At 38.3% G+C, this 14,959-nt stretch overlaps 1 protein-coding gene across 1 annotated transcript in view; it reads left to right on the top strand.

Moving 5' to 3' along the window:
• AEBP2 (AE binding protein 2) overlaps nt 1-14,959 on the top strand; it is a 66,020-nt gene that overhangs the window by 15,863 nt on the left and 35,198 nt on the right. The window contains exon 2 of the mRNA XM_059185917.1: nt 10,550-10,757. Within this exon, the coding sequence (XP_059041900.1) occupies nt 10,550-10,757 (208 nt within the window). The remainder of the gene's footprint in view (nt 1-10,549; nt 10,758-14,959) is intronic.

The following is a 14,959-nucleotide window of genomic DNA, read 5'->3' as shown; positions in this document are numbered from 1 at the left end:
GTATGATACAGCTCCATGTTTTCTGTTTTTGTTGTTGTTTCTAACTTTTTTTTTTTTTTAAAGATTTTATTTATTTGACAGAGAGAGATCACAAGTAGGCAGAGAGGCAGGTAGAGAGAGAGAGGAGGAAGCAGGCTCCCTGCTGAGCAGAGAGCCCAATGTGGGACTCGATCCCAGGACCCTGAGATAATGACCTGAGCCGAAGGCAGCGGCTTAACCCACTGAGCCACCCAGGCGCCCTGTTTCTAACTTTTTAATGTAAAAGTACTATCCATTTCATAGCTTGTAGTTTGACAGTTTTAGGACTATTGTTTAGAAAATAAACAATCTAAAAACAATTTACAGACTGAGTAGTGGATGAAATTTTTTTCCCCCAAATGATTTTTTTTTTTAAAGATTTTATTTATTTATTTGACAGAGAGGGATCACAAATAGGCAGAGAGGCAGGCAGAGCGAGAGGGGGAAGCAGGCTCCCTGCTGAGCAGAGAGCCTGATTCGGGGCTCGATCCCAGGACCCTGGGATCATGACCCGAGCCGAAGGCAGAGGTTTAGCCCACTGTGCCACCCAGGTGCCCCCCCCCATGAATTTTTTGTGTGGAACCCCAATGTCCAAGACATAGTGAAATGATATTTTATTAGTATTATTTTTTAGAAGTTCAAAAATTTTACATTAATTTATAAAGTAAGTCAGAACAGTAAAACTTAAGTGAATTTAAATTCAAAGTGCAGTTTAAAAATGAATGTTACAAGTTTATGTCAGTTTTAGTATTTAAACAAAATTTCCTCATTCTGTTTCCTTTTTTTTTAAAAGATTTTATTTATTTATATGACAGAGAGAGATCACAAGTAGGCAAAGAGGCAGGCAGAGAGAGAGAGAAGAGGAAGCAGGCTCCCCGCCCAGCAGAGAGCCTGATGTGGGACTCGATCCCAGGACCCTGAGATCATGACCTGAGCTGAAGGCAGTGGCTTAACCCACTGAGCCACCCAGGCGCGCCCCCCCCCCCCCCTTTTTTAAAAGATTTTATTTATTTGACAAACAAGAGATCAGAAGTAGGCATAGTGGGTGCCTGGGTGGCTCAGTGGGTTAAGCCGCTGCCTTCGGCTCAGGTCATGATCTCAGGGTCCTGGGATCGAGTCCCGCATCGGGCTCTCTGCTCAGCGGGGAGCCTGCTTCCTCCTCTCTCTCTCTGCCTGCCTCTCTGCCTACTTGTGATCTCCCTCTGTCAAATAAATAAATAAAATCTTTAAAAAAAAAAAAAAAAAAAAAAAAAAAAAAAAAAAAAAAAAAAGAAGTAGGCATAGAGGCAGGCAGGGGGGTGGGGGGTGGGAAGCAGGCTACCCGCTGAGCAGAGAGCCCCATGCGGGGCTCAATCCTAGGACGCCAGGATCATGACCGGAGCTGAAGGCAGAGGCTTTAACCCACTGAGCCACCCAGGCGCCCCTCCTTATTTTGTTTCTTTAATTCTTTTTTTTTTTTTTTGTCATTCTCACCAAATGTTTTAAGCTTTTTTTTTTTTTTTTTAAGAATTCATTTATTTGTCAGAGAGAGTGAGCACAAGCAGCAGGTAGAGCAGGCTGAGGGAGAAGCAGACTCTGTCTGAGCAAGGAGCCTGATGCAGGACTCCATCCCAGGACCCTGGGATCATGAACTGAGCTTAACCCAGTTAGCCGACTAAGCCACCCAGGTGTCCTCAACAATTTTTTTTTTTTTTTTTTTTTTAAGATTTTGTTTATTTGAGAGAGAGAGAGGCAGAGATAGCCAGAGAGAGCACAGTGAGAGAAAGCATGAGGGAGGAGCCACCCAGGTGCCCCTCTTTGTTTTATTTTGGCTGCTTAGTCTTGAAAATTTGATTTGCAGATATGGGCAACTTGTCTTTCAGTCTCCAGATACTACACTTCGTTCTACTGATCAAGAACTATGAAAGGGGATTACTAGTAGGGAAATTCTGTTTGAAAAATATCATTACTTAATGATCTGAACTGTCTTTATATCAGTAAAAATACAGTAAAACTTTTTTTTTTTTTAAAGATTTTATTTATTTATTTGACAGAGATCACAAGTAGGCAGAGAGGCAGGCAGAGAGAGATGGGGGAAGCTGGCTCCCCGCTGAGCAGAGAGCCTGATGTGGGGCTCTATCGTAGGACCCTGAGATCATGACCTGAGCCGAAAGGCAGAGGCTTAACCCACTGAGCCACCCAGGCACCCCAAGCAGTAAAACTCTTAGTATTGTTCTATGTCAGCCCTTTAATTTGTTATTAGTTCCCTAGGAGGGGAGAGCATGTAGCAAATAACTGAGTCTTCTTGGAAGGTGTTTAATTGGGTAAGGCGTAAGGGTGTGATTTGCAGATCTAATTTTATGTAAATGGATATGTGGAGGCCTAAATTAGATATGCAGTACAGATCTCCAACTTTTCTAATCAATCACATATATATAGGAAATTATGATATTTAAAGTTTTATGAGTGACAAGAGTAAATTATACTTGTATTCAAATTATACATCCATGTACCTTCAGGCCCCTGTTTTCAACCCTCCTTTCAAGTTAGACATTTCAGGGGCATTTGGTGTCTCATTTGGTTAAGTTCTGCCTTTGGCTCAGGTCTTAATCCTAAGGTCTTGGGATCAAACCTTTTATTGGTCTCCCTGCTCAGTGGGGAGCCTGTTTCTCTCTCCCTCTGCCTGCTGTTCCCTGCTCATGCTCTCCCTGTCAAATAAATCTTAAAAAAAAAAAAAAAAAGTTAGACATTTAAGTAACTTAGAAATTATGAGCAGGGAGAAGAAAAGAACCCAAAGATACCAAGGAAAATCCACAATATAAATGACTTTCCTCATAGGTAACTGAAAAGAAGACTCCCGATAAGGCTTCTACCCATTGGACCTCAGATTCAATTTCAAATTCAGCAGTTACACTCAGAATAAAATAAAAATATTCCATCTCAGGAACATAATCTTTCCAATCTGTTTTAGAGAGTCATTTAAGCTTTGATCCAGAACAGTGGTTCTCAGACTTTTTGCTTTTAAAAATCCATTTGTTTTCTTAAATGTTGAGGAATATAACTTAGATCTCAGTAAAGTTATTAAAGTTACTGAAAAAATAAAAAACTTTTGTTTATGTGGGTTATATTTGTCACTGTTACAGGAACAGAAATTAAGACCAAGAACTTTAGAAACATTAATTTAAAAATGAACCAATTATATGTAACAAACAGTATTTTCTTTCTGTTTTTAAGGAGATTCCCTGCCTGGTGTGGGGCTTGAACTCATTACCCTTAGATCAAGAGTTGCATGCTCTACCACCTGAGCCAGCCAGGCACCCCTAAACAGTATTTTCTTTCTTTCTTTTTTTTTTAAAAAATATTTTATTTATTTATCTGACAGAGATTACAAGTAGGCAGAGAGGCAGGCAGAGAGAGAGGAGGAAGCAGGCTCCCCGCCTGAGCAGAGAGCCCGATGCGAGGCTCGATCCCAGGACCTTGGGATCATGACCTGAGCCGAAGGTAGAGACTTAACCCACTGAGCCGCCCAGGCACCGCCTATACAGTATTTTCTTACCATAGAATAACTTTTCCAGTTTAAAAAAAATTGAAGAATGATGTTTTATATCTAATGTCTTTAATACCTGGTGTAACAGCTAGTTTTCATATCAACTTCTGCATTCAGTCTGTTGCAATGAATTGTTTGGTTGAACTATTTGAAGGCTATCTGGCCTCATGCAGATATTTAGTTGGAAAAGGAAGGCTATTTTTAATAGGCTTTTAAGGTTAATTTTATGTCTATTTGAGAAAAGGGATAGTGTTTTTTTTGTTTGTTTGTTTTGCAGTGTTTGCAATGTGGAATCTGAAACCAAATCAGTGAATTTTTCTTATTCTGTTACATGAAGAGCCTGATCTGTCCTCCATCATGACAATATAACATCCATGTATTGCTTCCTCTTTTCTTGTATCTTGTCATTCAGCAAGCTTTACTTTTCAGTGTTGGCAGCCCTTTCAGCTGTGGTCATATCCACCACACAGATGTTTTGCTCGACAGTAATTTGAGTTCTCAAAGAAGGGTCTATTATATGTATGAGTGACTTGGCCCTTGAATTCTCAGAGGAAGTCATTTTCATAAAATCTGTGTACTTTAGATGTTGGGGTAAAAACGTCTGGTGTGCCAGGTAGTTTCTTTTTTCTTTCTTTCTTTCCTTTTTTTTTTTAAAGATTTTATTTATTTATTTGTCAGAGAGAGAGTGAGCGAGAGCGAGCATAGGCAGACAGAGTGGAAGGCAGAGTCAGAGGGAGAAGCAGGCTCCCTGCGGAGCAAGGAGCCCGATGTGGGACTCGATCCCAGGATGCTGGGATCATGACCTGAGCCGAAGGCAGCTGCTTAACCAACTGAGCCACCCAGGCGTCCCCAGGTAGTTTCTTAACAAGAGGAAAAGAGCCCATGGAAAAGAGGGAAAAGGGAATGTTGTTAGGTTGAAAATGTCTCATGTCCTTCTCTAAATATTGCATTTGAATTTCTAACAGCATGTGCTCTTTGAAACTTAGGGATTATCTGTTGTCACAGGGTGTGCATGTGTGTCTTTGAGTGTGTTTTTGTGTATGCTTTATCATTTTGCAATGGGAGACACTTCCTTGCATAGTCTGATCGGTCTTACTTGGGTAATAATGGTAAAAGATCTTTTAGAATTTTACTACTTACACTGTGGTAGCAGGAGTATCAACAGGTACCTGCTTGTTAAAAATACAGTATCTCAGGTCCTACCCCCAAATCTACAAAATCAGTATCTGCATTTGCTAAGATGCCAGGTAATAAATAGAATACCGAGAAACACTGCTTTAGAATTACTGTAATTACCTGAATAAGAGTGCTTTTTCTGGCTTTGGTTTTTGTCCAAATACTTTTGTTTTACAGAATCAATAGGTATTCATTGGGAAGGAGAACTGAATGAAAAATTTTAATGTAATATTTACTATCCTAGGAATATTACAGAATAAGTGGAAGGAATGTGCCCTTCTAGTTCAGATCATCTTTTTTTTTTTAATTTTTAATTTTTTATAAACATATATTTTTATCCCCAGGGGTACAGGTTTGTGAATCACCAGGTTTACACACTTCACAGCACTCACCAAAGCACACACCCTCCCCAATGTCCATAATCCCACCCCCTTCTCCCAACCCCCTCCCCCCAGCAACCCTCAGTTTGTTTTGTGAGATTAAGAGTCACTTATGGTTTGTCTCCCTCCCAATTCCATCTTGTTTCATTGATTCTTCTTCTACCCACTTAAGCCCCCATGTTGCATCACCACTTCCTCATATCAGGGAGATCATATGATAGTTGTCTTTCTCTGCTTGACTTATTTCGCTAAGCATGATACGCTCTAGTTCCATCCATGTTGTCGCAAATGGCAAGATTTCATTTCTTTTGATGGCTGCGTAGTATTCCATTGTGTATATATACCACATCTTCTTGATCCATTCATCTGTTGATGGACATCTAGGTTCTTTCCATAGTTTGGCTATTGTGGACATTGCTGCTATAAACATTCGGGTGCACGTGCCCCTTTGGATCACTACGTTTGTATCTTTAGGGTAAATACCCAGTAGTGCAATTGCTGGGTCATAGGGCAGTTCTATTTTCAACATTTTGAGGAACCTCCATGCTGTTTTCCAGAGTGGCTGCACCAGCTTACATTCCCACCAACAGTGTAGGAGGGTTCCCCTTTCTCCGCATCCTCACCAGCATCTGTCATTTCCTGACTTGTTTATTTTAGCCATTCTGACTGGTGTGAGGTGATATCTCATTGTGGTTTTGATTTGTATTTCCCTGATGCCGAGTGATATGGAGCACTTTTTTATTATGTGTCTGTTGGTCATCTGGATGTCTTCTTTGCAGATATGTCTATTCATGTCCTCTGCCCTTAAAGATTTTATTTATTTATTTGACAGAGAGAGATCACAAGTAGGCAGAGAGGCAGGCAGAGAGAGAGGAGGAAGCAGGCTCCCCGTCGAGCAGAGAGCCCGATGTGGGACTCGATCCCAGGACCTGAGATCATGACCCGAGCTGAAGGCAGCGGCTCAACCCACTGAGCCACCCAGGCGCCCTGCCCATTTCTTGATTGGATTATTTGTTCTTTGGGTGTTGAGTTTGCTAAGTTCTTTATAGATTTTGGACACTAGTCCTTTATCTGATATGTCGTTTGCAAATATCTTCTCCCATTCTGTCAGTTGTCTTTTTTGATTTTGTTAACTGTTTCCTTTGCTGTGCAAAAGCTTTTGATCTTGATGAAATCCCAATAGTTCATTTTTTTTTTTTTTAAGATTTTATTTATTTATTTGACAGAGTTCACAGTAGACAGATAGGCAGGCAGAGAGAGAGAGAAGGAAGCAGGCTCCCTGCTGAGCAGGGATCCCGATGCGGGACTCGATCCCAGGATCCTGAGATCATGACCTGAGCCAAAGGCAGCGGCCTAACCCACTGAGCCACCCAGGCGCCCCCCCAATAGTTCATTTTTGCCTAGTTCAGATCATCTTGATATCTTACTGTTACAGGAAGGAGGAGAACATTTTTCTGTGACATCTGTGTCTAGCTCAGTGTCCTGTCAAAATTGAAGTTAACTGTACCTTATCTTCTGTGCTTTTCTGCCTTAGGACTGTTGCCTTTATCAGTCTTAGGAATGGAGAGAACCGCTGATTCCAGCATGGGTCTGGGGCGAAAAGGGAACCTGGAGGCTTAGGATTTGGGCACTTCCTAGAAGTTGGAGAAAACCTAAGAGGGACTATATGGCAGGACTCCATTTGGCCCTGCTACGGAATGGGAGACTCTGGGTATGCTGCATATGTGTGACGGTCTCTCTCTCTCTCTCTTTTTTTTTAAAGATTTTATTTATTTGTCAGAGAGAGAGAGGGAGAGAGAGCGAACACAGGCAGACAGAATGGCAGGCAGAGGCAGAGGGAGAAGCAGACTCCCTGCCCAGCAAGGAGCCGGATGTGGGACTCGATCCCAGGATGCTGGGATCATGACCCGAGCCGAAGGCAGCTGCTCAACCAACTGAGCCACACAGGCCTCCCTGTGTGACAGTCTCTTGATCAAGTCTTCTAGGGCCTGGGACCTGTCTCTTACTTCCTCTGCCGTTGCATTTGCAGCTTAGTTGACATTGATGGACACAATTCATGCTCTTAACATCAGCATTATGCCATCTTTTTATGAGGATCTGTATCTACATGAAGTACTGTGTTTCAAGTGAAAGATACTGCACATAGACTAATTACCTAGTGCTTAGTGTTTATGGATATTTGGACTTACAAGGTTCCCCTTCTATGGTAAAATTAATAAGCAAAAAAAGTACACTAAGCACTTTCTTATATAAGACTATAAGATAGTCTTATATTGCTAGTTGGATATATTAAGTAATATATAATATAATATATATTATAGTAAGTAGAGTCTCTTGACCTTTACTTTATCTAATTTAAGGAGAAAATTGGTTTCATTTTCTTTTTTTTTTATTTTATTAAGATTTTGGTTGATAGATTGATTGATTTGACACACAGGGAGAGATCGCACATAGGCAAAGAGGCAGGCAGAGAGAGAGGGAAGCAGGCTCCCTGATGAGCAGAGAGCCCGATGTAGGGCTCGATCCCAGGACCCTGAGATCATGACCTGAGCCGATGGCAAGGCTTAATCTACTGAGCTACCTAGGCTCCCCAAAGAGTTTTTTTTATTTATTTGAGAGAGAGCATGAGAGGGGGAAGGACAGAGGGAGAAGCAGACCCCTGCTGAACAGGGAGCCCTATTTGGGGCTTGGTTCTGGAACTCCAGTGTTGTGACCTGAACTGAAGATAGTCGCTCTGGTTTCATTTTCAACTAATTTTGGACTTTTACTTAAAAGCAGTACAGGTATGCGATTAACAATTATTCAGAAGGTGTATATAGTGAAAGTTCTCTCCTACTGACCCTCCCTTCCCTCCTCCAAAAAAACATAGATAGTGTTTGTGTATCCTTTAAAAGAAGTTTTGCCTTTAGAAGATAGCTGTGTCTATATCTCCCTCCCTGATTTAGGTATGGAAATTAGAGCATTACTACCCTGCATTTGTGTGTGTGTGTGTTTATACTTTGCTATACTTTAGAGATTATATCAGAAGAGGTCACGGATATTTATTTCTTTCCCTAAGATTGTTTATAAATTGAGTGGTTTGGTGGTTCACTTAAAACTATTAATATTTTATTTGCCTTTGGTTTACAGAAGTATTGAGTTTTATAGTCAAAATGTTTTAAAATACATGAAACAAACAGTAAGAAAAATATTAAGGGCCTCAGGAAAATTGAAATTTCTAAGGCTTGTGCTCGCTTCGGCAGCACATATACTGAAATTTCTACAGCTCAAATTAAAATACACATTTCAGTGTAGAAAAACTGACATACAGTTTATGCAAAAAACAAAAAATATGAATAAATGTTCAGGTATTCAAGAGGTGATTTGCATTTGAGAGTTTAATAGAGATTATAAAGGGGAAATAAAAAACCCTAATCTCTACACCCAGTGTGGGGCTGAAATATACAACCCTGAGATCAAGAGTCACATGCTCTACTGATTGAACTAGCCAGGTACCCCAAGATTACAGAGTTTTAAAATAAGTTTTAGAGTTTACATTTGGAATATATATATTGACTGGTAGATAGCCAGATGAACTTATGTGAACATTCTTTAAAGTAAAATCTAAGATATTTTTCATGTCTTAAGCAACCTACAGAAACATTTTTGGTAGTTACTTTATTTTATTTATTTATTTTTAAAGATTTTATTTATTTGAGAGAGAGAGCGTGCACATGAGGCAGGCGGGGGGAGCAGAGGGAGAAGCAGACTCCTTGCTAAGTAGGGAGCTGGATGCTGGTACTTGATCCTCCAGGGACTCCAGGATCATGACCTGAGCTGAAGGCAGTCATTTAACCAGCTGAGCCACCCAGGTGCCCTTGCTAGTTTTTTTAAAATGGGTGCATAGGGTGTAGATACAAATCATTATTAAGCTTCCTTAATGAGGAGGTGGGGGGAAACAAAAGAGAAGCTTACTTAATAAGTTAAAATTTATTTTGACTTTTACATATCAGCAAATAAGTTTGGTTGTAGGTGAATGTTCTTATTTTTAGAAGGTGTATGCTGAAATAATTATGGCTGAAGTATCATGTTGCAACCTGCAGATGATTGAGGGGGGAAAATATAGCAAATAGGACAAAATGAAAATTGTCAAGTTCAGATTTAGATATACTTTTCTGTGTCATTGAAATTTTCTGTAATAACTTTGGAGTAGGGAAGCATACCCCTTAAAAGTTAATAGAACTTTCATAATTTTTGTTACTTAAATTGTAAGTAGATACATAGCTTTTGATGGATTTTAACCTGCAAACATTCTTACTGTTGACCCTTCTGTGTTTGAAACTATTTTCCTATAGTTTCTGTATTGGGAAGATACTAAAATGAAAAAATTTTTTAATGAATTGCTTTTAATTAAACAAGTATGTTTATGCATTTATGTTAGAAAAAAGAATGAGCACAAGGGAAGGGGCAAAGGGAGAGAACCCCAAGCAGGCTCTGCATAGCATGGAGCCTGATGTGGGATTTGCTCTCATAGCCCTGAGATCATGACATGAGCCAAGTTGGATGCTTAACCGACTGAGCCACCGGGACCTCTAAAGATTCCCTTTTTTAAGATTTTATTTACTTATTTGATGAGTCACATACTCTATTGACTGAGCCAGCGAGCTTCCCCTAAACTGATTGCTTTTAAAAGGGAGGCAAAAGTGTGTTACATTTTATTAAGATATGGAACTTTGGGTGTTCAGAATTACTTCTATTACTCTATTTCTACTAATATGTGATTTTCTTTTAAAAAAAAAAAAATTGAGGGCCAGGCAAAGACATTTTATTTGGACCTCAGTAAAATCAGGGAAACTTTGCTTGGACCCAGTTTTCTCTCTTCTTCTCGTTTATTTATTTATTTATTTAAAAGATTTTATTTATTTGTCAGAGAGAGAGAGTACAAACAGGGGGAATGGCAAGCAGAAGTACGCTGAGGGAAAAGCAGGCTCCCTGCTGATCAAGGAGCCTAGTGGGGGACTTGATCCCAGGAGTCTGGGATCATGACCTCAGTGGAAGGCGGATGCTTAACTGACTGAGCCGCCCAGGTGTCCCTGGTTTTTATATTTAAAAGAGAAAATACAGCACAGTTTCCCAAACTTCTTTGAGATGGAGAGAGGTGGGCTGTGTGACAAGCAGTTGAATCCTCAGATTAGTGAATAGAGGAAAAGGTTTTGGATTAACAAGTGATTTACAGAACTGTAAAGATACTCTTGGTTCTCAGTTATTTATAGCTGGAAACTATTACTTGATTTGTACTTTATTTCCAACTAAATAATTTCAAATCAGTGTTGTTTTCTAATAGAAAATATGGTTAGTATGCTTTGTATGGAGCAGAATGTTAAGTAGTAATCTTAATCAAGTATTTATAAGATCATATTCATGTTAGTGAATTTCTAGGAATAACACAGCCTTTTTTCTTCTTTTGTAGCATAAGCAGTACTATAATGGATGTAGACAGCACAATATCCAGTGGGCGTTCAACTCCAGCAATGATGAATGGACAAGGAAGCACTACTTCTTCAAGCAAAAATATTGCCTATAATTGTTGTTGGGACCAGTGCCAGGCTTGCTTCAACTCTAGTCCAGATCTGGCAGATCACATCCGTTCCATACATGTAGATGGTCAGCGAGGAGGGGTTGGTTTTGTCATTTCTTTTTTTCACTCCCTGTTTTCATTAGTTTTATTAATTTATAATTGCTAGTTAGGCTTTTTTTCTCAAAGTAATTTTGGATTGTTTTTACACAGGCTTTATTTTTTCACAACTTTTTTCTTTTATTTCCCACATACTTGATGGAATCAAATAGAGAACATATGTGTTGGATTTTAATTTGCCTTTAGACAAAATTAGACTTTCTAAAATATACTGGGAAGAAATTCTATTTTCTAAAATATAGTGGTAATATTAGACTTTCTAATATATAGTGGGAATATAATAAACGAATGCCACCTATTCCAAGTTACTGATGTTTTAAGTTGAGGACATTTAGGAGTTGGCACTGTCTAGGATTTCTTTTGTTAGAGTGGTCCTAAATGATGCTGAAATTAACTGGAGAGATTATTGGTACCAGGATTAATATATACAGTTCTGTTAAATGACACCTTGCATTCGTATTTGTGAATGAGAACTGATCATCTTTTCCCAGGTTTTAACAGAGCTGACTTAGATAGAAATGATTAGTGAGAATTGACCTATTCCCTTTTAGGAATGCATTTAATTGTGTCCGTTTATATAATTTTTATTGGATAGTGAATTAAGAGCTAAATAAATTAGGTGAGTCAAAGTATAATGGATCAAAGTATTATAATGTTCCTTAAAATTTTTTTCAACTTTACTAGGTTTGTCTTGAATAGTTACCACACTTTTAAGTGCATTTTCCAGAAATTAATGCCACATTGTAAGTACAGATAAGCTTTAGGCCACATAATTTCCTATCAACCTGCCACCACTATTGAGATAATACTGATATTAAAATGGTTAAGATCATTATGGTTTAAGAAAGTGGGTAACTATTTCCAAGGTTGCATTGATTGATCTTTTTTTAAAAAAACATGCAACCATATAAGCATGTCTTCAACATTTTAACAGGTGATATTTGTGCGTTGGAATTTCTTTTAAGAAATCTTTGCCTTTGTCACAATATGTTGTAATGTGTCAGCAGTCTTTTGACTACATGTATTTGATAAGTAAAGATTTGTCTTAGTAGATTTGATTTTGATGACAGATGGTATATTAATGAACTTTGCCCATCATATGGTATTTTCACTTTCTAACACAGCCCAGCTCAATGGTTAGGTTACTTTTCTAATAATCTTTTCCCTTCTCTCATATTTCAGATTTTTAGGGTGAACTGTCAACCAAGTTGGTTTCCTAGTTATTACAGAGTTGCCTTTTGTGAGTCAGTGCTTGATGTCACTTGGAATATATCAGTAAGATAGCCTTTTGAGCCATAGCATGATGCTTTTTTAGTTACTCAACTTAGCAACTATATATAGGATCATCAGAGTGTAGATTACTGGGCTTCTCTTAGTAGGTGTGGGAGAATTTCACATTTATAATTGTTGGATCCTACATGTTGAGGAGTGGTGTACAGCCTTATGAGAAAGTTTTTTAGCCTTTTAAGGATCTGTAGAAAAAATAGAGGTGCAGACTTTATCATGTAATCACTGCAGGTGTATTTACTTAATTGATATCAAAGAGCTAGGCATGAAGTCTTGGTATTTCTATTAGTATAAACTTGCTGAAATGAATCTCCCCGCCCCCCATGTCATTTCTTGAATGCATATTCATAAATTACTTTATTGTAAGATTGGCTAATTTTAGGATTAATGCTGTTTTGACCACAGAAAGGAGCCCTGATCCTTGAAGGACATTAATTGCTGAACTATAAATGTTAAAGAATCAGAGGAATGGAGAAAATATGTTGAAATCACTTTTTACATACCACTCACTGGTACATAGACTAAGCTTTCAGAATGAAAGTATGAATGAAACTTTGAAATCTATACACAACTATGTAACAGGAAATCTTGATCTGGTTTTGTGCTTAAAATAGAGTGGGTGTCGGTTGGGACTTTTTTTTTTTTTGAATGGCCTCTTTGAAGGGAACTTTAAAAGAGGCGTTAAGTACATTCATATTGTTGTACAACCATCGTCACTATCCATTTCCAGAATTTTTTCAGTATCTCAAAACTGAAATCTGTACTCATTTAACAAGAGCTCCCTAATCCTTTCTTTCCCCAGCAACTAGTAACCACTATTCTACTTTCTGTCTTCATAACTATGGCTGTGCTAGATATCTTATATATATGTAATTCAGCTGATTTTCATGACACAATTTTAGTTTTTTAGATTTCTTATTTCTCTTCTTTCTACCCCAAGTGTTAAACTGTCTTGATGGAACAGAAACAAATGAGGAAAAAATTGGTACCTCTAGAGGATTTTATGCTTCTAATTATTAAGATGAGTTTTATTGGAGCAGTAAGTTAGCAAGATCTAAATACTATATTATTCCTGTTCTTTTTCTCATCTCATTCTAATTGTCACCCTGGGAAAATAAAACCATTAAGTAACAGCTTAGAAACTTCTTTCCCTCCCTTTAAGCTTTTTATGTTGCTATGTCACATGATTGTAATGATATTTGGAGGCTGAAATTGGGTAGAGTTTAGCTTTTCCTGATCTTTTCATATATCAAAGTGAGTATATTCTATTTCAAAAGTTAAACTAACCCTTTAAATACCAAATTATGAATGTAATTTATTTATTTTTTTAAGATTATTTATTTGGTGGTGGGGGCACGGGGAGCAGGAGAGAGAGTCTCAGACTCTGTGCTGAGCACAGAGCCCGACCAGGGCCTCAATCTCAAAACCCTGAGATCACTACCTGAGCCAAAACCAAGAGTCGGATACCTAACTTACTGAGCCCTTCAAGCACCCCAAATGTACCTTTTCATAAGAACACTTAAAGTGTGTGTGGGGGGAAGAACGCTTAAACGTGTTTGTTCCTATTTAAAATACAAAAACAAAGAAGCAAAGGAAAAAACACCCTTTTTTTCTTAGGGATAGTAGAATTGTGTTCTTGGGTCCATACTTCTATGCATGACTGGATTTCAAAGACTAGACTGAGCTATTTTACTAACCAGTATTCCTAATTCCAGTGTCCTCTTAATATCCACTGAAGTCTTGGTATGGGGGAAACTTCATCTTGTAGGATTTCAGTGGTTCATTAACATCCATTAGTGTTCTGTTCTTTCTGTTTTAACTGTTTCTCACTTTAAAAGAGTTGCCAGAAAGAAATCTGTTTGTTTCTTGATGTAGGAGTTATTTTACATGTGTCATTTGATTAAGTTCATGTTTGTATATGTTCGGGTATTTGAGGGCAGAGGGCCCAAGGGAGATTTGGGGGGGAGGGATGATATTCAAAGATTTGAATAAGGTCATTTACCTCTGTATGCTATGTAAAAATGACATTTATAGACACTCATGGTTAAATTGGAATGCCCTAGGAAGTGAAATCATTAGGAGGTCACTTTGAGTTTTGATTGCCTATCTGGTATCTTCAAACAACATGAAATTGGTCATATATTTTGTAATAAAGGAGAAATACTTAATTCTTATAATTTGAGTGTTCTATTAAACATTATTGTCCTCTGTTTTATTAAATATCTTTTAACGGAGAAAATTGAAAATGTTCATTTAGTGTAGCTAAAAATAATGGGATACAAAATTATAGCTGTCATTTTAGTTCTTGGAAGAGCAAACTGATTTGAGACAAAATAATTATATATAAAAATACCTTATTTCTCTTCTTTTTTTTCACATCTTATAAAAGAGTAAGCTGTTTTTTTTTTTTCTCAGAAATATTAAAGTTTAAGGGATCCATGAAATCATCCAACCCCTTCCTGACTTTAGATGGTATATCTTGTGCTTTATATAAAATCTTCGGTATCATCTTACTGCAAAAGGAATCTAATTCCTTGGTAAACCATCCCCTTTCCCCACCCCTGCATATAAATTATATTGCCTACTGGCTCTGATTTTTTTTTTTTTAAAGATTTTATTTATTTATTTGACAGACAGAGATCACAAGTAGGCAGAGAGGCCGGTAGAAAGAGAGAGAGGAGGAAGCAGGCTCTCCGCGGAGCGGACAGCCCGATGTGGGGCTCGATCCCAGGACCCTGGGATCATGACCTGAGCCGAAGGCAGAGGCTTTAACCCACTGAGCCACCCAGGCGCCCCTGATTTTTTTTTTTTTTTAAGATTTTATTTATTTGTCAGAGCGAGCGAGAGCGAGCACAGGCAGACAGAGTGGAAGGCAAAGTCAGAGGGAGAAGCAGGCTC

The sequence above is a fragment of the Mustela lutreola genome, chromosome 8 (assembly GCF_030435805.1).
Source record: "Mustela lutreola isolate mMusLut2 chromosome 8, mMusLut2.pri, whole genome shotgun sequence".
Lineage (NCBI taxonomy): Eukaryota > Metazoa > Chordata > Mammalia > Carnivora > Mustelidae > Mustela > Mustela lutreola.
Note: the sequence above shows the minus strand (reverse complement) of the source record. Positions and strands in the feature narration are given on the sequence as shown.